Source organism: Mus caroli, unplaced genomic scaffold, assembly GCF_978045245.1.
Source record: "Mus caroli unplaced genomic scaffold, Mus_caroli_1 scaffold_18, whole genome shotgun sequence".
Classification (NCBI taxonomy): Eukaryota; Metazoa; Chordata; class Mammalia; order Rodentia; family Muridae; genus Mus; species Mus caroli.
Window position 1 is genome coordinate 86,487,903 of NW_028227273.1, and position 24,640 is coordinate 86,512,542.

A 24,640-nucleotide genomic window follows, 5' to 3' on the forward strand; every position below is an offset into this window, starting at 1 on the left:
CAGGATGAATTTCAACATCCTTCCTTGGCACAAGATGCTCTCCTTGACTCTCACCTGGAGGCCTCTCGCTCCCGGGTGTGAAGATCTGGCGTCCTGATAGACTGTACCCATGAGTCAGTCACAGGTGCAAGCACTTGTGAATTTCTTAGTAGGAGGCAGTGAGGACCATGTCTGGTCCCTGGGTGTAGAGGAAGGCTTGACAATCATAGTTGCTTTTGAATGAGCCCACTCCCACGGCCTGCCCAGTGAATAATAGATGTGGCCTCAGCTCCTGACGTAGTCCCTTAGGATGTCTGGACAGGACTGAGGAAATGCCTAAAAGGCTCTGAACCCACTCAATGAGCAGATGACCAAGGGGCTGCACGGGCCCAGGTAATGGAGCATCTCTGGATGGCAGGCAAGGCCATGGCAGGCAGTCACAGGCATCCTCCACTTGTTCTGTGGTGGCAATTGACCTACATATAAGACAAATGTCTTACTCTTTCCTCACAAGTGGGTTGAGAGGTAAGAATGTCAAACTGGAATGAACCATTTGAAAAGTCAGAAGAATCCAATCTGAGGGAAATCAAAGCAAGTGGAGTATCCAGCCAGCAGCTACAGAGAGAAGGGAGATTACTATGGGTCACTACCTTTGGACTGAGCTGTTAGGACCACTGATTATTTGACAGGAAGAAAAGGAAGAGGACTGTGGAGGAAGAGAAGGAAGATGTGAAATCAGAAAGAGGGAAAGAGAGAGGAAGAGAGGGGGAGCACACAGAAGAGAAGGGAGACAGATAGACAGACAGATGATACATTCCAGTTTTATCATGCAGGTTTGTTAGCAGATCACCTTTCTTTGCTTTGCTTGGCAGCATCACTCTGCTCTGGGATCCTTCTGTCCAGCAAGAAAGAGATTGCCTGTTTCCCTGGCATTTGGGTCCCCTTACCAGGATCCTGAAGGAGCATCCCTAGGTTGGAGTTACTAAAACAGACGGAACAACCTGAACAACGGAATGACCATGAAACAAATATGCCCATGTCCTGTGTTGGCAACTGACCTATATATATGACAAATGTGTTACTCTTTCCTCACAAGTGGGTGAAGAGGAAGGACACATCAGGATTGTGAGATAAGACTGTCAAACTGGAATGAACCCTTTGAAAAGTCAGAAGGATCCAATCTGAGGGAAATCAAAGCAAGCCGCCACAGCATGTCGCTCAAGTGCATTGCTTTTAGAGGGATCCAGGAACTTGGAGGTGACCCCAGACCCTGGTGCACATTGCATTGGGCATGTACAACCAAGTACATGGAGGTCTCTGTCACACCGACAGGAGAGGCCAGCTGTATAGGTGACAAGGGTATATTAATTTTCTGGCCACTTAACGTGCTAGGGAAAGATTAACCAGCTGTGATATGCCAAGAGACTCCGATTTCTCCCCGTGGGATACAGAGAAGGGATTGTTTGTAATGCCGCTGTGAAGCAGAGACGAACTCACCGAGAATGAGGTTACAATAAACACACTCCAGGGCCTGCTCTGGGCATTTCCGGGCAGCAAGATCTTCCCCCATTGGAGAGGTGCGATTGGAAGTTGGCCTGTCCGAGGGAAGTCTGACCCGAAGGCTGGTCCCTCTCTAAATAAGCTAATGCTCACCCTTTGACTCTTGGTCAAGAGTCGTCCTGAGCTGACCGCAGCTGCCTTCAGCAGCATTTGCAACCCTGTAGGTGAAGCCTCAGGACCAGCTGCCTCCAGGAACCATGCCGACCGTGGATGATATTCTAGAACATATAGGGGAATTCCACCTTTTCCAGAAACAAACATTTTTCCTCTTAGCTCTGCTCTCCTGTGCCTTCACCCCCATCTATGTGGGCATCGTTTTCCTGGGCTTCACCCCCGACCACCACTGCCGGAGTCCTGGAGTGGCCGAGCTGAGCCAGCGGTGTGGCTGGAGCCCGGCAGAGGAGCTGAACTACACCGTGCCGGGCCTGGGGTCTGCGGATGAGGTCTCCTTCCTCAGCCAGTGCATGAGGTATGAGGTGGACTGGAACCAGAGCACCCTTGACTGTGTGGACCCACTGTCCAGCCTGGCTGTCAACAGGAGCCACTTGCCACTGAGCCCCTGCGAGCATGGCTGGGTGTACGACACTCCTGGCTCCTCCATCGTCACTGAGGTAAGTGGGCTCTGGAATTAGGGTGCCAAAGAAGCAAATAACCGAGTCTGTCTTAAGAAAGAACCAGGAAGTGCTTGGTTCTTAACACTTGTCCAGACGTGCTTTTTTGGACCCAATATGCCTTATAAAATCCTAGCTTCCTGGTTAAAAACACGCAGCCTTTCACTTGCCTGGGGTAGTCAGGGAGAACCCTGCTGACGCTGGGGGGGCATGAGGCTGGTATGTCAGGACTCAGCCATGAGCAGCAAGCAAGCACACATATTGGGGTGCCCAAAATGATGCCAGATGTGGGCATGCTTCTGGGAGTCACATTTGTCAGAAGCCCTTCTATTTATTCTACCACCACACTCATGTCACCAGAAAGTGTGACCTCCCCTGACTCCTGTGCTCCGCTAAGGAGTATTATAAGATATGCTCTTCACTCCAGAGATATTTGTTCCTCTTTATTGGGGCCAAAAGGCCCACAGGAACCTTTGAGACTATAGGTTAGACCATGACACAATTATTTTTATTAAAAAGTAGAGTTCCGAAGGCAGGCAAGATGGCTTAGAGGGTGTAGGCACTTGCAAAGCAAGCCTGAAAAACCGAGTCCAGTAGACTGACCTCAAGAGCCCCCGGAAATGTAGGTGAGAGACCCAAGTCCACAAAGTTGTATACTGACTTCCACACGCATGCAGTAGCATGGGCACACCTACTTACATGCATCATACACACACATACCATGATGATAAGGGTGCTTTAAACAGATAAGATAGTCATTGGCTGAAGGTACGGCTCAGTAGGTAAAGCACTTTCTTGTGAGCACGAGAATCAGAGTTCAGGCTCTAGAACCCACAGAAAAAATATCCAGGTATGGGCACATGAATGTAATTCCAGCACCAGGGAACCAAAGACAGGTGGATTCCCAAGGCTTGCTAGGCAGCCAGCCAAACTTAGTAGACTGTATTCCGGCCTCTGAGAGTGCCCTATTTCATAAACAAACAAACAAACAAACAAATAAGGCTGGCTCTGGAGAAATGGCAGCAAGGGCTGTTCTCTGGACCCGTGTGCAAGTGTACACACCTATGCACACATGAACACTCACATTCATGCACACACACACACACACACACACACACACATGATCTAATTGTGAAGCCTCATTCTGTGAAGAGAAAAATTAGGCATGGAAACTTACTGTGGAATTGCCCTGCAAACACAGATGGAGCTGTTAAGCAACTAGTAGGAGATGACAGCCTGGTCCTGGGGAGATATCCTGGCCTTTAGAGAAGGAGCCTCGTGGGGGTTGTGGGGAGATCTGAAATGAGCTTCAAGCCACATCAAGGCTCCTAGAATGGACACCGCACCACTTTAAGACAGCTCTACAGAGTAACTCACCTCGTCCCTCCATACAGAGGTCAGGAAACTGAGGCCACAGTAGAAGAACTTGGCTGTGCACCAGGCTGCAGAATTAGAGATGGCAGAATGGATGTTAGAAGATCATCTTTTGTCTGCTCAATTTCCTCCTGCCTTCCAAGCAAACCAGACCAAATGTAACAGTTACCGCAGGACACCTTCAATCTCCCTATTTTATTTATTTATTTTTAACAAAAAAGCCAGATAAGAGTTGTTCAAAGCTTGCTTCCCTCTAGCTGTGCATGTGTATCAAGTATCTGCCTCCACTCACATTTGTGTCTTACGAATAGAAGGGAGAAGATGAATTTGTCTGTAAGTCTATGTCTGTAAGTCAAGCCACTACCTGCTTTCAGCTGATAGAGCCAGTGCTTTAGCCAAATGCCAGACTCACCCTGTCAGATGGAGCAACGCTAAATGGATCCCAGGGGAAATCTTTTGGCAATGTATAGAAGGTTAGCATGGGTTAAGAAGCAGCTGGGTTATTGGCACTCAGTTGAAGAAATATTCAAGAGTAAGTACCACTCAGTGATCAACTGGACCTCTGGGGCTCCCAGGAGCTAGCTCCCAGCTAGGAGTATGCAAAGAACTCTGAGATGAATGTGTCTAAAGAAATTCTAATAGCGTTTTTCTCCCTCTCCCCCCACCTCCACCCCCTTCTTCTCTCCTGGCTTGGACGGCACCTCACATCTGGACAGTTTAACCTAGTGTGTGTTCACTCCTGGATGCTGGACCTGTTTCAGTCGGTAGTGAACGTGGGGTTTTTCATCGGTGCTGTGGGGATTGGCTACCTAGCAGACAGGTAGGTGAAACACCTGCAGGGCTTTTAAAATAGCTCACAGGTTCAGACAGCACTCAGGCTCATCCACCCTGCACGAATCCTTCTTCAAACCAAACACACCGACAGCCCACTTGCTCCCACCCGCCTTAATGGTGGTTGCTTTTATAATCTTGGGTTTCCCTCTGCTGCTTTGAAAACAATGACTCGTGTTTACCCTCAGATCCTCTGGTGGTCAGGGAAGGAGGTTTCAAACACCAGGCAGCACTTTTTATTTACGGGGCTTTCCATCAGTTCTGGGCTAGGCGAGGAGGCCACCAATGATTTACCCTCTCTCCTGATTCCCATGCATTCTTTGTCCTCACGTGGTCAGGAGCCTTCAGGAACCATGAGCTCGATCTATACAGGTCAGCGAATTCTCCTATATCAGAAGCCCAGATACCAGGCTCTATGCCTCTCTCCGTCCACATTCAGTCTTGGCACCGGCCAAGCTGTGCCTCCTGGCTCTGGTTGCTACCACTATAGACTCCTGCTCTCTCACTTTACAAAAAAGGTTTTTTTTTTTTAATTTTCATTTTTTTGTTCCTGTCATTTCTTCATTTATTTTTACCTTTTTAATTAACATATCATTTCACCATGCCTGTTCCTTTTCCCCCTTCCAGTTCAATGCCCCCCCCAACTCTCAAATCTTCAGCCTCATTTTCTTTGACTGTTGTTGTTACAGATACATATTCAGACAAATACGCAACTACAACATGCCCTGTCTGTTTTTGTTGGGTATGCGGTTTCACGGCTGATCGGGATGACCAATCAAGGAGTCCATGGCTGGGAGGGGCTAGTTCTTGCTCTCTTAGCAATCATTGGCTGCCCGTAGTTCTAAGTGTGGGGCCCTGTGAGATTTTCCCCTTCTGTAGAAGGGGAAAATGACTATTGATACTGTCAGTGTCCACATCTTATTTATGAAGCCGTTTCTAAAGGAGGCAATCCCACGGCAGACTTTAGACTTCCTGGCCCTCTGGCCCTTATAATCTTTCCAGGCCTCTCCCATGATGTTCCCTGAGCCACAGAGGCAAGAGCTATGCTGCAGGTGCATTCACTGGGCTGGGTGCCCCATAAATAAGCCATTGATCTTTGCGTTGTGTCCAGTTACAGACTCCTGGGATGGTCACCATTTGCAGTAGAGAGATGCTTCCCTTTGATGAAGAATGATGGCTCCATTTCCCTGTTGGGGATAAGAATAAGACTTAGAATGCAGTTAAGGAATAGACAGACATCTTTGCTCTGTATAGATGGCTGTTAGCAAGGAAGGGGAGTCCCTCAACAGAGAGAGAAGTGAGATTAAGAAGCCCTGCAGATGCCTGGGTATCAAAGTCAATGATCCACTATTCACAATGCCCCCATGTGCAGTGTTCCTCCCATAAGCCAGGCACTGAATTCTGTGGCCTGGACAGTACCACTCTAACTGCCAGTACCTAATATGTAGTGATATGTACCTGTGTATTTAGGTGCATAACACACATTATAATGATACACCTGTATGGTCTAGGTCTGTGTATACAGAGAGACATGGCTAGAAATCTCATTCCTATCACATAAATGCATTTGGCGCCAATAGCCTCAGATGATCAGATACAACAACACAGGTAGAAAATGATACGCATTACATATTTATTGCATGTATTTTAATGAAATTCAAAATGTATATAGCTTTAAATAATGACCATATTAAACGATCAGCCTGCAAAAATATGTATTTGCTTTCTCAAGCCTCCCTAACACTCTCTCTCTCTCTCTCTCTCTCTCTCTCTCTCTCTCTCTCTCTCTCTCTCTCTCTCTCTCTCTCTCTCTCTCTCTCCCCATGAATATAATCTAAATGTATGACAGCTTTCTTTGATTATACATCAATTGGCATCAAAATTGCAAAGGAACTAATGGCTCACAAGAACACACTGACTTTACAAGAGCCTGAGGCCCGGTTGGCAGCAGGAGGGAGGATGGATGGAGGTGGAGGCACTTTGCCAAAAGTCACAATGCATTTGTTACTGTCTGCTCAGCCTCCCTGGCTGGCTTCTTCCTGGACCAGCTGTGGGAGGATGTGAGGTGGAAGGGAAGGTCATTAGTTTTTGTTGTGATTTACACAGAACCGAGGGTGGCGTTTTGCAGGCTGAAGTCAAGACAGACACGTTAGTGAGGCGGTCCAGGGTCCAAACTCACTCATTGGCAACTGGTCAGGCAGCTCCAGTTCAGCCACTCCTTGAACCGTGGGGTGGACATTATTAACACCAGATCTCAGGGAGTGTCTCACACACAGGTGACAGCCTCACTCAGGCTGTCGAGGACTGTTAATTATTCTCAGCCCACTCAAGTAGGCCAGATCCAATCCCTCCTCACAGCGCGTTCCTGGATGATCCCACCAGTCTCCCTCCTCCGTGAGTGAGCTCATCCATTCTGTTTCTAGAAAGCTTCAATTCACTGTTGCTTCCTGGAGGCTTTAGACAGGTCTCTAGTTCTTTCCCCAAGGCCGACTGGAGCCTTGCTGGTTATTGCTCTTTCTTCTGTCCCATGAGCAATGCACAACTAGGAGCAAAAGACGCGTATTTCTCATCTGCATACTTAATGCCCGCTACAGCCTTAGACCTCATGCAAGAAGTCAGGAATGTCATGGAAACCCATTTTATCCGTGAACTGTAACCAACATTAAAGTAAAATATATTGCTCCCCTCAAAATAATTTAAAACATTCCCTAATTCCTAATAGCTGATTGGGCATGGGGTTTAGAAGAAGGCCAGGAGAGTATTTTGAAATTATCCAGGTAAGGATGTTGAAAAGTGGGGAGGGTTAAGGAAAGGGAGAGAAAGAGGAAGAGAGGAAGGAAGTAAGAAGGGAGGGAGAAAGAGAAGGAAGGAAGAAGGGAAGGAAGGAAGGAAGGAAGGAAGGAAGGGAGGGAGGGAGGGAGGGAGGGAGGGAGGGAGGGAGGGAGGGAGGGAGGGAGGGAGGGAGGAAGGAAGGAAAGGGAAGGGAAGGAAGGAGGGAGGGAAGGAAGGAGGGAGGGAAGGAAGGGAGGAGGGAAGAAAAATTGCAGGAAGTCAACTTTTCCAGGATCACTTTGTGACATAGATTTTGAGATTAGTTGTTTCCTAATTTATTTATTCACTCTGATTTATTTATTCACTCACAGCTCCTGAGGGAGGTTTTGAAGTATCATTTGACATAGAAAAGCAATTTTTCATCAATTCCAAGCATTGTGCTCTAATAAGGAGTAATGAATGTTGTTTTTAGTGGTGTGATAACAGGCATTTAACATCAAACTTTCTAGAGGGAAATGTGTCCATCAGAGTTGTCTAGAAACAGCATTTCCTCCACAGAAGCACAGTGGGAGCAGATAACCTCAGAGGCACAGGTGATCAGACATAAGAAGCAAGCTGTCCAGCCATGCCACTATACCTGGCTTTTTGTCTAGATGCTAGACATCCAAACTCAGGTACTCACACTTCACAGCAAGAGCTTCACCTCCTGAGACATCTCCTCAGCCCTACCATGAGATTTTCTTTTTTATTCTTTAATCTTTTTTTACAGTTCAGTCTTCAGCCCCATCCTATATCTCTTTCCCCCACCCCATCTCCAAGAGAATGTCCCCACCCCTCCACTCCTACCCCACCAGACCTCCCCACTCCCTGGGGCCTCAAGTCTTTCAAGGGTTAGGTACATCTTCTCTCACTGAGCAATCCTCTGCTGTATATGTGTCGGGGGCCTCATATCAGCTGGTATATGCTGCCTGGTTGGTGGTTCCGTGTCTGAGGAGATTTTTTTTTTAATATCTTGATTGATTGGATCTTGAGCGTAAAGTTTGTAGACGGTAATTTCACATCACAGTATCAGAAAGTTAAAGAAGCCTATCTGGTGGAAACAGGAAGGAACACTAGAGAAAGTGAAGTGTCCCTTTGGTAAACTAGGCACTAAACACTGCAGGGTTACGTGTTGCAGTGGGAGCTACTTGGAAGTGACACCACTTTCAGATCAATAGTTGACTATTGAGACAACTCAATAAAACTCAACTAAAGAGACACTTAAACTTTACATTTCAGACTGAAAACATTAACAACCTAGGATAATTATTAATAATGCAGTGAATCATTTTCAGGTAGTGAGTTAAAAACTGAACAGCTCTCTGGAAGCAGCTGTCCAATAATAGGAGAAGCGGCTACTGAATACTGCTTACCATGAGAGCATGCAGCCATGCTGACAAAGACTAACTTCAGTCAAACTATCATGATATATATATTAGCTATAACAGTGTCATCTGTGAACTACTAAACAATATTCACTAAACAGTGAATTAGACAACCAGGAGGGCATGGTGCAAAGTGACAATCCCTAAATCCACTCTGAGAGCCAGCTACTTTCTGTTACTATGATGTAATCCTTTAAGCCGAGTGACTTTGTAAATGATTGGTGTTGGCTCATTGTTCTGAATGCCCAAGAGGATAGTCTCTGACTGAGATGCTCATGGCAGGTGACAGGATAGTGAAGGATCAGGTGTAGGAGACAAAAATCACATCACAAGATAGATCCAGAATGCCATTTGGGGGCCAGGCTCACTCATACCAACTCACTCTCTTAAGATCTCTTTCAGGAGCTAGAGCAACAGCTCCATAGATAAAGTTCTTGCCATGTGGGCATGAGGCTCTGAATTCTACCCCAGAACACATGCTTAAAAAGCAGTGATGCAGAGAAGTGGAGAGGTGAATCAGCAGTTAAGAGCAATTTTGGCTTTGGAAGAGGACCTGGGTTCAATATCTAGCACCAACATGGTGGCTAACCACAAGCCATAACTCCAGTTCTAGGGGATTCTATGCCTTCTTTAGGCTTCTGTGAGCATCTGGCATATATATGGTTCACAGACACACATGCAGAAAAAACACTCATACACATAAAATACGTAAATCATAAAATACATAAATCAAAAAAATTAAACCAAGCATGGTTATGAACTCTTGGATTTCAACACTAAGGAGGCAGAAACCCTGGGATTCAGTATCAGGGCAGCCAGCCTGGCCTACTTAGTGAGTCTCAGGCCAGGTAGAGGCCATATCTCAAGAAGGTAGAACAGCATCTGAGGAAAGGTGCCTGAGGTTGGCCTTGGTTTTCCATATGTGCACGTGCATGTGCACACGCACACACACACACACACGTATACATACATACATACATCACACACATATGTATATATATATATATATATACATACACACACGCACGCACACACGCACACATGCACACACACATACACAAACAAACAGACAAAGAAAGATCCAATTAAGAACCCCAGAGTAATGCTTTATTCCCTTCTGGGGGAGGTGTCCTCAATGTCCTAGGCACCTACTATCAATATTCACCTCTTCAGAGTTCATTAGTTCCCAACACTGCTACACTGAGGACAAAGTTCTTGAGACATGAGTCCTTGTGGGACAGCCTTAGCATCAGCTCTTGAAAGACCGCAGTGGGGAGACCCCCACTCAAGTCCTGAGATGACGCGCACACCCAAAGAATCACGAGAGACTGTCTTGATGCAAACACACAAGGTAGTTTAATGATGGAGCTCCGGGCCTACACGTGTCTCACGCAGGAGACGGAGGCGTTGACCACGAGGCTCAGAAGCTAGGGGTTTATATACAAAAAAGTTGGGGACAGGAGAAGAATTGGTGTGGTTACACACAATTGGACAGTTTAAACATCAGCAAATTGTACATGCAGATCGAGGTAACAGCAATTCTGAGGGGCAGGTGCTTATGACTCAGCTGAGAAAGTCCAGACATCCTTGCTGAGATAGTCTGGACATCTTTGCAGGTCTCTCTTAACTTTATGGCTAGACAATTCCTGGAATGACTTAACAGCAACAAGGGCAACAGCCTTTGTTCTTTGCCCTTGGCCCAAAAAGCCCTCCTAACTAGCAAGCCACATGAGTCATGGACCTTGAATTTAATTTTCTTTCATTCCCCTCTTCTTCTACTAAATAATTCTAATCTTAGAATTTCACAGGTCTATATCTCCATGTGGGGAATAGAAATCATACTCCTTTTTCATCTTAACTATAGGTTGGTATTGACACTGGAGGACCATAAGCTGCACTGTATTTACTCTATCTTTAACATGGAAACAAAAACAGAATAAGAAGGGATAGTAAACAGGACTAGGCAGGGACCCTTCCAGTGAGGCTTGAGGGTCTGGGCATGATGCAGGTGCACATAGATCGGATCTCTGACTGGAACTGGTGAGATGTCTTTGGGGTACCCGGCTCGTTCACTGTAGCCAGTTGTGACCAGACTTCTATCTGCACCACCTGCAAGCCTTTTAACTTAGCATACAGATTATTATTATAACAAAATATGGGTTCAAACACATCATTTAAGACAGTTATGGGCATGGGAGCCCCATAAAGGATCTCAGAAAAACTAAGGCTGAATCAAGAGGGAGTATTTTTAGTTCCAAATAGGGCAAGGGGAAGGAGCACCAAGTCTGTGCCAGTCTCCATGGTTAATTTGGGCAAGATCTCTTTTAGAGTTCTATTCATCTTCTCTACCTGTCCTGAGCTTTGGGGCCTGTATGTACAATGTAACTTCTAATCAATCTCCAATATCTTGGCCAGTCCCTGACTTACCTGGGCAACAAAGGCAGGTCCATTAATCACACGTTTTAATTTCTTGGCCCCCAAGTGGGTCAAGTAATGTAAGTTGGTAATATACTTGTGTCCTTCTTCCCATGGGAGGCCTAATTTTCTTTCTTCTGTTACTACTACTCTGTACAGGGTTTCTTTTACCAGTCCTAATTTGTCCATAACGTGATAATCTTCTGGGGTATATCTAAAGCTGGTCTCTCTGATGTCACAATAATCTTTAGGCTCTTTGACTACCAGGATCATTGTTCCTTGGGCCACCTGTTTAGCAGTTAGATCTGCCATCTGATTTCTTTCAGCCACAGCATCTTATGTCTTTCTCTGCGGATGTTAACAGCCCTCTTTTTCTGTATATTGCTCCGTAGAGTGGCAAAAGCACACCTGCTGTCAGTGTAAATGTTGATAGACTTCTCTTTTGCCATTCGTAGAGCTTGTATCAAAGCCACAAGTTTGGCTTTCTGGGCTGAAGTCTCTTCAGGGAGGCTGCTGTTCTAGATCACTTGCTTTCTGTCCACCACTGCACTGTTGCCCCCGCCTTCCACTTACCTTTAACCACGAAGCTACTGCCATCCGTGTACCAGCTCGAACTCCCAGGCCAAGGCTGACTTGATCCATCAGATCATTTTGAGTACCAGTTTCTTCTGCCAGAATGTCAGCTCAGTGATGAGTAGGTGAAGTCTCAGGCAGTAGGGTAGCGGGATTGAGGACAACAGGGGGAGCGAAGGTCACTTGTTCAGTCAACAAAAGCTCTGATAATGTGTCATATGAGCGTTGGTCATCTATTGGTCAGGGGGACTGTTGGATAATGCTTTCAAGAGCGTGGGGTGCCACTACAGTTATTTGCTGTCCCAGAGTGAGCTTATCAGCATCCTTGACAAGCAGAGCTATGACAGCAATAGCTTTCAGGCAAGAAAACCACCCGCTGGCAACAGGGTCTAACTTCTTCGATAGGTAAGCCACTGGCCTTTTTTAAGGTCCCAAAGTCTGAGTAAGGACTCTTCTGGGGACCCCTGCTCACTCTTCTACATAAAGAGTGAAAGGCTTGGTTAGGTCAGGCAAAGGCTGGCTATCAGTAGGGCCTTTTTAATTTTTTAAAAGGCTTTCTGGTGATCTGGGGTCCACATAAACACCTCTCCTTCTTTGGCTAGGGGGTACAACGGGGCAGCTAAGGTCACCAACCCAGGTATCCAGAGTCTGCAGAAGCCAGTGGTGCCCAAGCATTCTCTTACTTGCCTTGGTGTAGTTGGGGTGGAGATCTGAGTTAGTCTTTTTTTGGCTTCCTTTAGCCACTGCTTCCCATCTCGAAGGGTGTATCTCAAATAAGTAACTTCAGTCTGACACAGCTGAGCCTTTTTAGCTGAGGCTCAGTACTCCAACTCACTTAATTCTGTTAATCACATTGGTCTTCTGTTGCCCAGGTTTCTAGGTCCTGTCTTCTCTCTCTCTCTCTCTCTCTCTCTCTCTCTCTCTCTCTCTCTCTCTCTCTCTCTCTCTCTCTCTCTCTCTCTCTCTCTCTCTCTCTCTCCACTGTGGCCAAAATTCTAGTCAATTTTTTTTTCTCTCTCTCTTGTAATACGCCTTCTCTGCCTCTTTCACTAGATCATGTAACTGTCTTCCTCTTGTAATACACCTTCTAATCTCTGAAGTTTCTTTCTGATATCCAGGGCCAACTGCCTTATAAAGGCCAGGGCCACTGAGGCCTTCTGGGCTTCTGAGGTAAGATTAAAGGGAGTGAACTGTCTGAAGGCTTCTGTAAGCCTTTCAAGGAACACTGAAGGAGGTTCGATCGGCCCCTGCATTACCTCAACCCTGGTTTATCTTTCTGCCTCACTGCACATCTCTGATTCTGACTCTGGTCTCTGTCTTTGTCAGCCTGTCTCTTACTTACTGGTTCTTATTTTAAATATTTCCCATTTAGAGTATCTCTCTCATCTCAGACCTCTCTAATCTCCTTCATTTTTATTTTCACTTTTCTTCACTGTTAGTCTCTCTATTTGCCACTGTCATCTATCTCTGCTGAGTCTGCTGATGCTTTGCTCTTCTTTATAGTCTAAGCTCACTTTTTTCTAGACCTCTATACACATCTGTCTTCCTCATCCTCTCTTTCTTCTTTTGTTTCTCTTCCTCTGCACTTTCTTACCAACTTACCCTGTCCTTTTTCTAACTTCTGTAATTTCTTATTACCTTGGTCAGATTGTTGAGGCTCTTTCTATCCCCACAGAGACAAGACTCCTATCAGAGCCTGGAAGTTAGACTGGCAGGTGCTCCTTACCTTGGGCAGGAGAAGCCCCAAGTGGGCAGATGCCTCTCTCACTGGAGCTTGGAACAGACTCACTGCCAGCAGCTCAGGGCGGGGCCACCCAAGAAGAGAAGACACACGAGGCAGGGAAGAGAGAACAGCTCTCACAGCTGGCCACACTGGGCCACTGACATCTCAAAATGAAAGCACTTTTTCTGCTAAAGAGGCACTCTGGTACTGCCAAAGCCTGGAGACAGACAGGTGGGATGCAGGGGAAAGGGAAACATAATTAGGCAAGTATGAGGAGCAGCCAAGGCAATGAACACGCGGTGCTCCTGGCTGGCCATGCCTACAGCCTCCTCCTCTCCTCTCTGTCTGTCCTCCTTCCCGCGGTGGAGGTGCCCAGGGTTGGGGGTGGGGGAGGTTGGCATGCAGCGCAGGCTCTAGGGCGGCGGGTCCAACCCCGCGGGGGTTTGGAGCGGGATGAACCAGCGGGCCCCCAGTGGGGGTGGCACTTGGGGGTCAGGGCCAGCTGCGGCGACTCTGGACGCGAGCCTTCCCGTGGATCACCTCAGTTGCAGCAGGTGTCTTAGTCGCTCCTGGGGAGCCCAGCGGGTGCTGGTGTGGGCCCCACGGGCCTCGCCCCTCTTCCCTTCTCTTTCCTCCCATCTTGCAGGCGGTGAGGTGCGTGGTGGTGGTGGGTCAGAAGCGGCTTGAGCATGCCAGGGCCACATGGATGCACAGCCGGCCTCTGCCGCTGTGGAGCCTGCAGAACCCAGAAGTGAACAGCAGGTGACCTGGAAGGTTTGTGTGCCACTCTGCACCAGGCCCCAGCCGCATGCTGCCGCCACTGCCACTGAAGCCGGGAGCCCCTAGAGGCTGCCTGGCTCTGGGCTGCGGCAAGAGCACCGCCAGCACTGCCAGGTCCAGGTCTGTGCGGGCCCAGAGCGCTGGGGAGCAGGCCCACCCGCAGGAAAGCAGCGCAGAGTTGTTTTTCTTAACTATCACTGACAAATTCTGTCCTCTCACCCTAACTAAGGTCAGTCCAGTAGTCCATAGTCAGAGACAAAGGAGTTTACACGATCTGTCCCATAACAAAAATCAGAAAAAAAAAAAAAACAGAAACAAAACAAAGACACAAGATACTAGTACGTCTAAACACACATGTCTGCAGAGGAGGTGGGATTCCATGTTCACTCCCTTCCCAGTAGAAGGAGTACTCTGTCTCCTTTGTTCTGAAAGACAACAGCCAGGCTCTCCTGACTTTCCTGACGGGGTGTGGAATTCCACATACACCCCCTTCCTGATGGGGTGGGATTCCACATCCACTCCCTTCCTGATGGGGTGGGTTTCCACATCCACCCCCCTTCACCCATGGAACGTCTTCCAGGGTTGCAGCCTGCGGCCCTAGGATGTCTCCTTACACAGCCACTGAGTCCTTACTGCCCACAGTGGCAGCTGCCAGAAAACTGAAATCAAACACAAACTCATTGGCGCCGCACTCAGACAACAAAAAACATATAAGACTCACACAAATGTACCTCCAAGAGGTCTTCAGGGTTCCTGGGTGTCACACAGATCTCGGTGAAAGACCGCAGTGAGGAGACCCCGACTCAAGTCCCCAGATGGCGCCGCACACCCAAGGAATCATGAGAGACCATCTTGATGCAAACACACGAGGTAGTTTAATGATGGAGCTCCGGGCCTACACGTGTCTCACACGGGAGACAGAGGAGTTGACCACGAGGCTCAGAAGCTAGGGGTTTATATACAAAAAAGTTGGGGACAGGGGAATAATTGGCGTGGTTACACACAATTGGACAGTTTAAACATCAGCAAATTGTACATGCAGATCGAGGTAACAGCAATTCTGAAGGGCAGGTGCTATGACTCAGCTGAGATAGTCCGGACGTCCTTGCTGAGATAGTTCGGGCATCTTTGCAGGTCTCTCTTAACTTTATGGCTAGACAATTCCTGGAATGACTTAACAGCAACAAGGGCAACAGCCTTTGTTCTTTGCCCTTGGCCCAAAAAGCCCTCCTAACTAGCAAGCCACATGAGTCATGGACCTTGAATTTAATTTTCTTTCACTCTGAGGGCGCCTAAGATAAAGCTCTCTATATCTAATACCTCATGGAATTCCCCTTCCAAATATTTAGTTAGGTTTTTGTTTTCAGTGTGAAGAAATGCCATAATGTTGAATAATTTCTCCAGCATTCTGTGTCCTTGGACAACCCTCCCAATCTCCAGACTGATGAAACCTGAGTTCTTCAAATAAAACTATAGAAGGCATTCCAAGATGCTTCATCACAAATGGAATGATAACTGTGGGAAGCCAACGTGTGTGTGTGTGTGTGTGTGTGTGTGTGTGTGTGTGTGTGGTGTGTAGGGGGTGTGTTTGTATGGTATGTGGTATGTGGTATGTTTGTGTGTGTAATGTGTGCGTATTAATGTGTGGTGTGTGTATGTGGTGTGTGGTATGTGTGTGTTATATGTGTTTGTATGTGATACGTGTGTATGAATGTGTGGTGTGTATATATAATGGTGTGTGTGTGGTATGTGTGTGGTATGTGATGTGTGGTGTATGTGTGTGTGTGTGGTGTGTATATATGTGTAGTGTGTGTATGTGTGTGTGGTATGTGTATGTGTGTGTGGTGTGTGTATGTGTGTGTGTGATGTATATATGTGTGGTGTGTGTATGTGTGTGTGGTGTGTATATATGTGTGGTGTGTGGTGTGTGTGTGGTGTGTATATATGTGTAGTGTGTGTATGTGTGTGTGGTGTGTGTATGTGTGTGTGGTGTGTGTTTGTGTGTGGTATGTGTGGTGTGTGTGTATGGTGTATATGTGTGGTGTGTGTGTGTGGTGTGTTTGTATGGTATGTGGTGTGTGTTGTATGTGTGTGTGATGTGTGTGGGGGGGTGTTTGTATGGTATGTGGTGTGTGTGTGTGTGTGTGTCTGTGTCTGTGCGTGTGTATGTAGTGTCTATGGTGTATGTGTGTGTATGAATGTGTGATGTGTGGTGTGTGTCTATAGTGTAGTGGTAGGGGTGTATGTGTGTGTGTGTATGGGGTGTGTGTGTGTGTGTGTGTGCATGCACACACACACACACACACACACACACACACACACACACACACACAAGTTGAGAGGAGGTATCAATCCATATCTCTAGAACTGAGAACTGACCTCAGGTTTTGATCACATCTTTATAATGCCTGTGAATCCTCTCCAACCTTTCACGCATCCAACTGTGATGGATAGTATTGTCGCACGTTGGGATATAGAATCACCTAGAAGTCAACAGTGTGGGAGTGTCTGTGAGGGATTTTAGAGACTGGGTGGAAGATCCACCTTGACTGTGGACATCACTGTTCTGTGAGCTGAACTCCTGGCTGGACTCAAAGGGGAGCAAGAGTTAAGCACCAGCATCCGCCATTCTCTTCTTCTTCATTACAGATACAATGTAACCAGCTGCCTCAAGCTCCTGGAGCTGCCTGCCCCTCCCCTAGAACTGTCAGCCAAAATAAAGCCTTTCTTCCATCCCTAAGCTGCTTTTACCCGATACTTTGTCACAGTGCTCGAAGACGCAACTAATACACCAACTAATTCCACACCCTGTCTTGGTTCTTCTCTGTAGGTTTGGGCGGAAGTTCTGCCTCTTGGTCACCATCCTCATCAATGCTATCTCTGGGGTTCTCATGGCGATTTCGCCCAACTATGCCTGGATGTTGGTGTTTCGATTTCTACAGGGACTGGTCAGCAAAGCTGGCTGGTTAATTGGCTACATCCTGAGTAAGAAGTTTTCAAGTGCTGCTGGGTACACACAGGGACTTTTAGTCAGTGGAACCTGGGCAGACAATGCTGACTTTTATTCTGTACCTAAAGAATTTTTAATTAGGCGGTGGTGGCACAAGCCTTTAATCCCAGCACTGGAGAGGCAAAGACAGGCAGATCTCTTAGTTCAAGGGCAGCCTGATCTACAGATCAAGTTCCAAGACAGCCAGGGCTACACAGAGAAACACTGTCCTGAAAACTACCTCTCCCAACAAAAGAATTGTTTAGGGTATTTGTTTTCTGAACCCTGGGGTATTATATGGAGAGAAAGCCTAGCCTACCAAACCTATTTAAACAGAAGGCTCTGAGATAAGAGAGGTGTGCATGGGATGTGAGCGAATTCTCACCACACTCTGTCTGTTCTGATAGACCATCTGGACTTACACGCAGGGAAGCTGAGGACCCAAGCATGGCTGTGGACCTTTGGTTATTCAGCAAGATCTAGACTTGGCTAGGAGACAGGCTTTGGCATGCCAGTGGGGATTATCTATATAAGGCTAAGCAACTTAACTGTGGGCGGCCCCATTCTATGAGCTGGGGTGCTGGATGTAAGAAAAGTAGAGAGTGAGCTATAAAATCTGGGCTCTAATTTACTCACTAGTGACCAGAGTTACAGTTAAGGTCCCTGAGGTACAAAAGTGTATTTAATTCTATAGCTCAGCAGCTATCTAGCCCTTGGGGAAAATCACCACCTAATTAATATATAATTTTACCTGGTAATATGAATCTGGGGGAATTTCAGGACAGAAAGAGAACATTACTCCTCCAGAAAAGACAAAGAATAAGCGGTTGGTGAGTAAAGAATTTAATGTATGCAGCTCTTCAACCAGCAATTTGATTTCTAGAACATACTATGTAGAAATCAATTATTCCGATGTATGCTTTGTTATTAATTTCAGCCTCTGACTGCTCATTTCTTTCAAAGTCTCTATGAATGTCAGGTTCTTGATACCCACCTTGTGATTCCTTCCTACTCCCACTCCACATCTCCCAAGCCCCAGCCAGGACCCCAGCCCCTTTGAAAGACAGACACATTTGTTAAACAACCGTACCATTTTATTTAATCAAATCAGCCATTTTAAAATTGGGTTTTTAGTAAGTTACAGGAATAGGTTTAGCATGTATGTCTGCTGAGTTAGAAGTCATTAAAATCCTTAACAGATGTGCAAGACATTTGAAGTGAAGACTATCACGTGTAGGACACGTGAAATTCTAATTTCAGCATGTCCTGCCTATGAAAACAAGTTCTCTCCTAGCTCCCTGCATCCAGGCCTCATAGGTCTGCCATGATGAGACCATGAATAGAGCTGATTGTTTCTACCTGTGCAATGGTGGCTGATAACTTGCTTCTCAAAGTGTTTAAGTCCGGACTTGAGTGCTTTCTACTCTCTAAGCCTTAACTCCTCCCACCATAAAGGTTTCCAGGAGATGTGTGTTTAAAAACTCATTTGCAAAGTTTTTGAAATTTTTTAATTAGGTATTTCCTTCATTTACATTTTGAGTGCTATCCCAAAAGTCCCCCATAACCTCCCCCCCACGACTCCCATACCCACCCACTCCCACTTCTTGTCCCTGGCGTTCCCCTTTACTGAGGCATATAAAGTGTCCAAGACAAGATGCCTCTCTTTCCACTGATGGCCAACTAGGCCATCTTCTGCTACATATACAGCTAGAGATATGAGCTCTGGGGGTACTGGTTAGTTCGTATTGTTGTTCCACCTATAGGGTTGCAGACCCCTTTAGCTGCTTAGATACTTTCTCTAGCTCCTCCATTGGGGGCCCTGTGTTCCATCCAATAGCTGACTGTGAGCATCCACTTCTGTGTTTGCCAGTCACTGGCATAGCCTCACAAGAGACAGCAATATCAGGGTCCTGTCAGCAAAATCTTGCTAGTGTATGCAATGGTGTCAGCATTTGGAGGCTGATTATGGGATGGATCCCCGGGTATGGCAGTCTCTAGATGGTCCATTCTTTCGTCTCAGCTCCAAACTTTGTCTCTGTAACTCCTTCCATGGGGGTTTTGTTCCCAATTCTAAGAAGGGGCACAGTGTCCACACTTTGGTCTTTGTTCTTCTTGAGTTTCATGTGTTTTGCAAATTGTATCTTATATCTTGGGTATTCTAAGTTTCTGAGCTAATATCCACTTATCAGTGAGTACATATCATGTGAGTTCGTTTGTGATTGGGTTACCTCACTCAAGATGAATATACTTTCAGGTACATCCATTTGCCTAGGAATTTCATAAATTCATTCTTTTTAATAGCTGAGTAGTACTCCATTGTGTAAATGTACCATAATTTCTGTATCCATTCCTCTGTTGAGGGACATCTGGGTTCTTTCCAGCTTCTGGCTATTATAAGTAAGGCTGCTGTGAACATAGTGGAGCATGTGTCCTTCTTACCAGTTGGAATATCTTCTGGATATATGCCCAGGAGAGGTATTGCAGGATCCTCCGGTAGTGCTATGTCCAACTTTCTGAGGAACCTCCAGAATGATTTCCAGAGTGGTTGTACAAGCTTGCAATCCCACCAACAATGGAGGAGTGTTCCTCTTTCTCCACATCCTCACCAGCATCTGCTGTCACCTGAATTTTTGATCTTAGCCATTCTGACTGGTGTGAGGTGGAATCTCAGAGTTGTTTTGATTTGCATTTCCCTGATGATTAAAGATGCTGAACATTTTTTCAGCTGCTTCTCAGCCATTCGGTATTCCTCAGATGAGAATTCTTTGTTTAGCTCTGAGCCCCATTTTTTAATGGGATTATTTGATTTTCTGGAGTCAACCTTCTTGAGTTCTTTATATATATTGGTTATTAGTCCCCTATCTGATTTAGTATAGGTAAAGATCCTTTCCCAATCTGTTGGTGGCCTTTTTGTCTTATTGACAGTGTCTTTTGACTTACAGAAGCTTTGCAATTTTATGAGATCCCATTTGTCGATTCTCAATCTTACAGCACAAGCCATTGCTGTTCTATTCAGGAATTTTTCCCCTGTGCCCATATTTCGAGGCTTTTCCCCACTTTCTCCTCTATAAGTTTCACTGTCTCTCGTTTTATGTGGAGTTCCTTGATCCACTTAGATTTGACCTTAGTACAAGGAGATAGGAATGGATCAATTCATATTCTTCTACATGATAACAACCAGTTGTGCCAGCACCATTTGTTGAAAATGCTGTCTTTTTTCCACTGGATGGTTTTAGCTCCCTTATCGAAGATCAAGTGACCATATGTGTGTGGGTTCATTTCTGGGTCTTCAGGTCTATTCCATTGGTCTACTTGTCTGTCACTATACCAGTACCATGCAGTTTTTATCACAATTGCTCTGTAGTACAGTTTTAGGTCAGGCATGGTGATTCCACCAAAGGTTCTTTTATCATTGAGAAGAGTTTTTGCTATCCTAGGTTTTTTTTTGTTATTCCAGATGAATTTGCAAATTGCCCTTTCTAATTCCTTGAAGAATTGAGTTGGAATTTTGATGGGGATTGCATTGAATCTGTAGATTGCTTTTGGCAAGATAGCCATTTTTACAATGTTGATCCTGCCAATCCATGAGCATGGGACATCTTTCCATCTTCTGAGATCTTCTTTAATTTCTTTCTTCAGAGACTTGAAGTTCTTATCATACAGATCTTTCACTTCCTTAGTTAGAGTCATGCCAAGGTATTTTATATTATTTATGACTATTGAGAAGGGTGTTGTTTCCCCAATTTCTTTCTCAGCCTGTTTATCCTTTGTGTAGAGAAAGGCCATTGACTTGTTTGAGATAATTTTATATCCAGCTACTTTACTGAAGCTGTTTATCAGGTTTAGGAGTTCTCTGGTGGAATTTTTAGGGTCACTTATATATACTATCATATCATCTGCAAAAAGTGATATTTTGACTTCTTCCTTTCCAATTTGTATCCCCTTGATCTCCTTTTGTTGTGGAATTGCTCTGGCTAGGACTTTGAGTACTATGTTGAATATGTAGGGAGAAAGTGGGAAGCCTTGTCTAGTCCGTGATTTTAGTAGGATTGCTTCCAACTTCTCACCATTTACTTTGCTGTTGGCTGCTGGTTTGCTGTAGATTGCTTTTAACATGTTTAGGTATGGGCCTTGAATTCCTGATCTTTCCAAGACTTTTATCATGAATGGGTGTTGGATTTTGTCAAATGCTTTCTCTGCATCTAACGAGATGATCATGTGGTTTTTGTCTTTGAGTTTGTTTATATAGTGGAGTATGTTGATGGATTTCCGTATATTAAACCATCCCTGCATCCCTGGAATGAAACCTACTTGGTCAGGATGGATGATTGTTTTGATGTGTTCTTGGATTCAGTTAGCGAGAATTTTATTGAGTATTTTTGCATCGATAATCATAAGGGAAATTGGTCTAAAGTTCTTTATCTTTGTTGGGTCTTTCTGTGGTTTAGGTATCAGAGTAATTGTGGCTTCATAGAATGAATTGGGTAGAGTACCTTCTGCTTCTATTTTGTGGAATAGTTTGTGAAGAACTGGAATTAGATCTTCTCTGAAGGTCTGAGAGAACTCTGTACTAAACCCATCTGGTCCAGGGCTTTTCTTGGTTGGGAGACTATTAATGGCTGCTTCTATTTCTTTAGGGGATATAGGATTGTTTAGATCATTAATCTGATCCTGATTTAACTTTGGTACCTGGTATCTGTCTAGAAATTTGTCCATCTTATCCAGGTTTTCCAGTTTTGTTGAGTATAGCCTTTTGTAGAAGGATCTGATGGTATTTTGGATTTCTTCAGGATCTGTTGTTATGTCTCCCTTTTCATTTCTGATTTTGTTAATTAGGATGCTGTCCCTGTGCCCTCTAGTGAGTCTGGCTAAGGGTTTATCTATCTTGTTGATTTTCTCAAAGAACCAGCTCCTCGATTGGTCGATTCTTTGAATAGTTCTTATTTCCACTTGGTTGATTTCGCCCCTGAGTTTGATTATTTCCTGCTGTCTACTCCTCTTGGGTGAATTTGCTTCCTTTTTTCTAGAGCTTTTAGGTGTGTTGTCAAGCTGCTAATGTGTGCTCTCTCTAGTTTCTTTTTGGAGGCACTCAGAGCTATGAGTTTCCCTCTTAGAAATGCTTTCATTGTGTCCCATAAGTTTGGGTATGTTGTGGCTTCATTTTCATTAAATTTTAAAAAGTCTTTAATTTCTTTCTTTATTCCTTCCTTGACCAAGGTATCATTGAGAAGAGTGTTGTTCAGTTTCCATGTGAATGTTGGCTTTCCATTATTTATGTTGTTATTGAAGATCAGCCTCAGTCCATGGTGATCTGATAGGATGCATGGGACAATTTCAATATTTTTGTATCTGTTGAGGCCTGTTTTGTGACCAATTATATGGTCAATTTTGGAGAAAGTACCATGCGGTGCTGAGAAGAAGGTATATTCTTTTGTTTTAGGATAAAATATTCTGTAGATATCTGTTAAATCCATTTGTTTCATAACTTCTGTTAGTTTCACTGTGTCCCTGTTTAGTTTCTGTTTCCACGATCATTGATGAAAGTGGTGTGTTGAAGTCTCCCACTGTTATTGTGTGAGGTGCAATGTGTGCTTTGAGCTTTACTAAAGTTTCTTTAATGAATGTGGCTGCCCTTGCATTTGGAGCATAGATATTCAGAATTGAGAGTTCCTCTTGGAAGATTTTATCTTTGATGTGTATGAAGTGCCCCTTCTTGTCTTTTTTGATAACTTTGGGTTGGAAGTCGATTTTATTAGATATTAGAATGGCTACTCCAGTTTGTTTCTTCAGACCATTTGCTTGGAAAATTGTTTTTCAGTATTTCATTCTGAGGTAGTGTCTGTCTTTTTCCCTGAGATGGGTTTCCTGTAAGCAGCAAAATGTTGGGTCCTGTTTGTGTAGCCAGTCTGTTAGTCTATGTCTTTTTATTGGGGAATTGAGTCCATTGATATTAAGAGGTATTAAGGAAAAGTAATTGTTGCCTCCTATTATTTTTGTTGTTAGAGTTGGCATTCTGTTCTTGTGGCTGTCTTCTTTAAGGTTTGTTGAAGGATTACTTTCTTGCTTTTTTTAGGGTGTGGTTTCTGTCCTTGTATTGGTTTTTTTTTTTTCCTGTTATTATCCTTTGAAGGGCTGGATTTGTGGAAAGATAATGTGTGAATTTAGTTTTGTCATGGAATACTTTGGTTTCTCCATCTATGGTAATTGAGAGTTTGGCTGGGTATAGTAGCCTGAGCTGGCATTTGTGTTCTCTTAGTGTCTGTATAACATCTGTCCAGGATCTTCTGGCTTTCATAGTCTCTGGTGAAAAGTCTGGTGTAATTTTGATAGGCCTGCCTTTATATGTTACTTGACCTTTTTCCCTTACTGCTTTTAATATTCTATCTTTATTTAGTGCATTTGTTGTTCTGATTATTATGTGTCTGGAGGAATTTCTTTTCTGGTCCAGACTATTTGGAGTTCTGTAATCTTCTTGTATGTTCATGGGCATCTCTTTCTTTAGGTTTGGGAAGTTTTCTTCTATAATTTTGCTGGCCCTTTAAGTTGAAAATCTTCATTCTCATCTACTCCTATTATCCATAGCTTTGGTCATCTCATTGTGTCCTGGATTTCCTGGGTGTTTTGAGTTAGGATCTTCTTGCATTTTGCATTTTCTTTGATTGTTGTGCCCATGTTCTCTATGGAATCTTCTGCACCTGAGATTCCCTCTTTCATCTCTTGTATTCTGTTGCTGATGCTCTCATCTATGGTTCCAGATTTCTTTCCTAGGTTTTCTATCTCCAGCATTGCCTCACTTTGGGTTTTCTTTATTGTGTCTACTTCCCTTTTTAGATCTAGTATGGTTTTGTTCATTTCCATCACCTGTTTGATTGTGTTTTCCTGTTTTTCTTTAAGGACTTCTACCTGTTTGGTTGTGTTTTCGTGTTTTTCTTTAAGGACTTGTAACTCTTTAGCAGTGGTCTCCTGTATTTCTTTCAGTGAGTTATTAAAGTCTTTCTTTGATGTCCTCTACCGTCATCATGAGATATGCTTTTAAATCTGGGTCTAGCTTTTCAGGTGTGTTGGGATGCCCAGCACTGGCTAAGGTCGGAGTGCTGGGTTCTGATGATGGTGAGTGTTCTTGGTTTCTGTTAGTAAGATTCTTAGGTTTGCCTTTCGCCATCTGGTAATCTCTGGAGTTAGTTGTTATAATTGTCTCTGGTTAGAGCTTGTTCCTTTTGTGATTCTGTTAGCCTTTATCAGCAGACCTGGGAGACTAGCTCTCTCCTGAGTTTCAGTGGTCAGAGTACTCTCTGCAGGCAAGCTCTCCTCTTGCAGGGAAGATGCACAGATATCTAGCTTTGGGCCTGCCTCCTGGCAGAAGATGAAGGACTGAAACAGGGCCTGTCCCAGAAGCTGTTAGCTTCTATAGTCCACACTCTCACCTGCGCAGACTAGTCTCAGAGGGATCCAGGGACCAAGTTGACTTCCCCAGGTACTCTGGCAAAGCCCTCCCAGGCGAGGTGTACACCTCTCCTCTGGCAGGGAAGGTGCCCAGATGTCTGGAGCCGGAAACAGGGTCTACCTCAGAAGCTGTGTTGCTTCTGCCTGTCCCAGAAGCTGTTAGCTT

At 45.0% G+C, this 24,640-nt stretch overlaps 1 protein-coding gene across 2 annotated transcripts in view; it reads left to right on the top strand.

The window, feature by feature from the left end:
• The first annotated feature begins 1,581 nt into the window (after nucleotides 1–1,581).
• Slc22a2 (solute carrier family 22 member 2) overlaps nucleotides 1,582–24,640 on the top strand; it is a 45,674-nt gene continuing 22,615 nt past the window's right edge. The window contains exons 1-3 of one of the 2 annotated variants that reach the window (XM_029470862.2): nucleotides 1,582–2,150; nucleotides 4,241–4,344; nucleotides 16,873–17,027. In XM_029470862.2, coding sequence (XP_029326722.1) covers nucleotides 1,737–2,150; nucleotides 4,241–4,344; nucleotides 16,873–17,027 — 673 coding nt within the window. In that variant the 5' untranslated portion in view covers nucleotides 1,582–1,736. The remainder of the gene's footprint in view (nucleotides 2,151–4,240; nucleotides 4,345–16,872; nucleotides 17,028–24,640) is intronic. The other variant, XM_029470863.2, reaches the window with a different exon arrangement.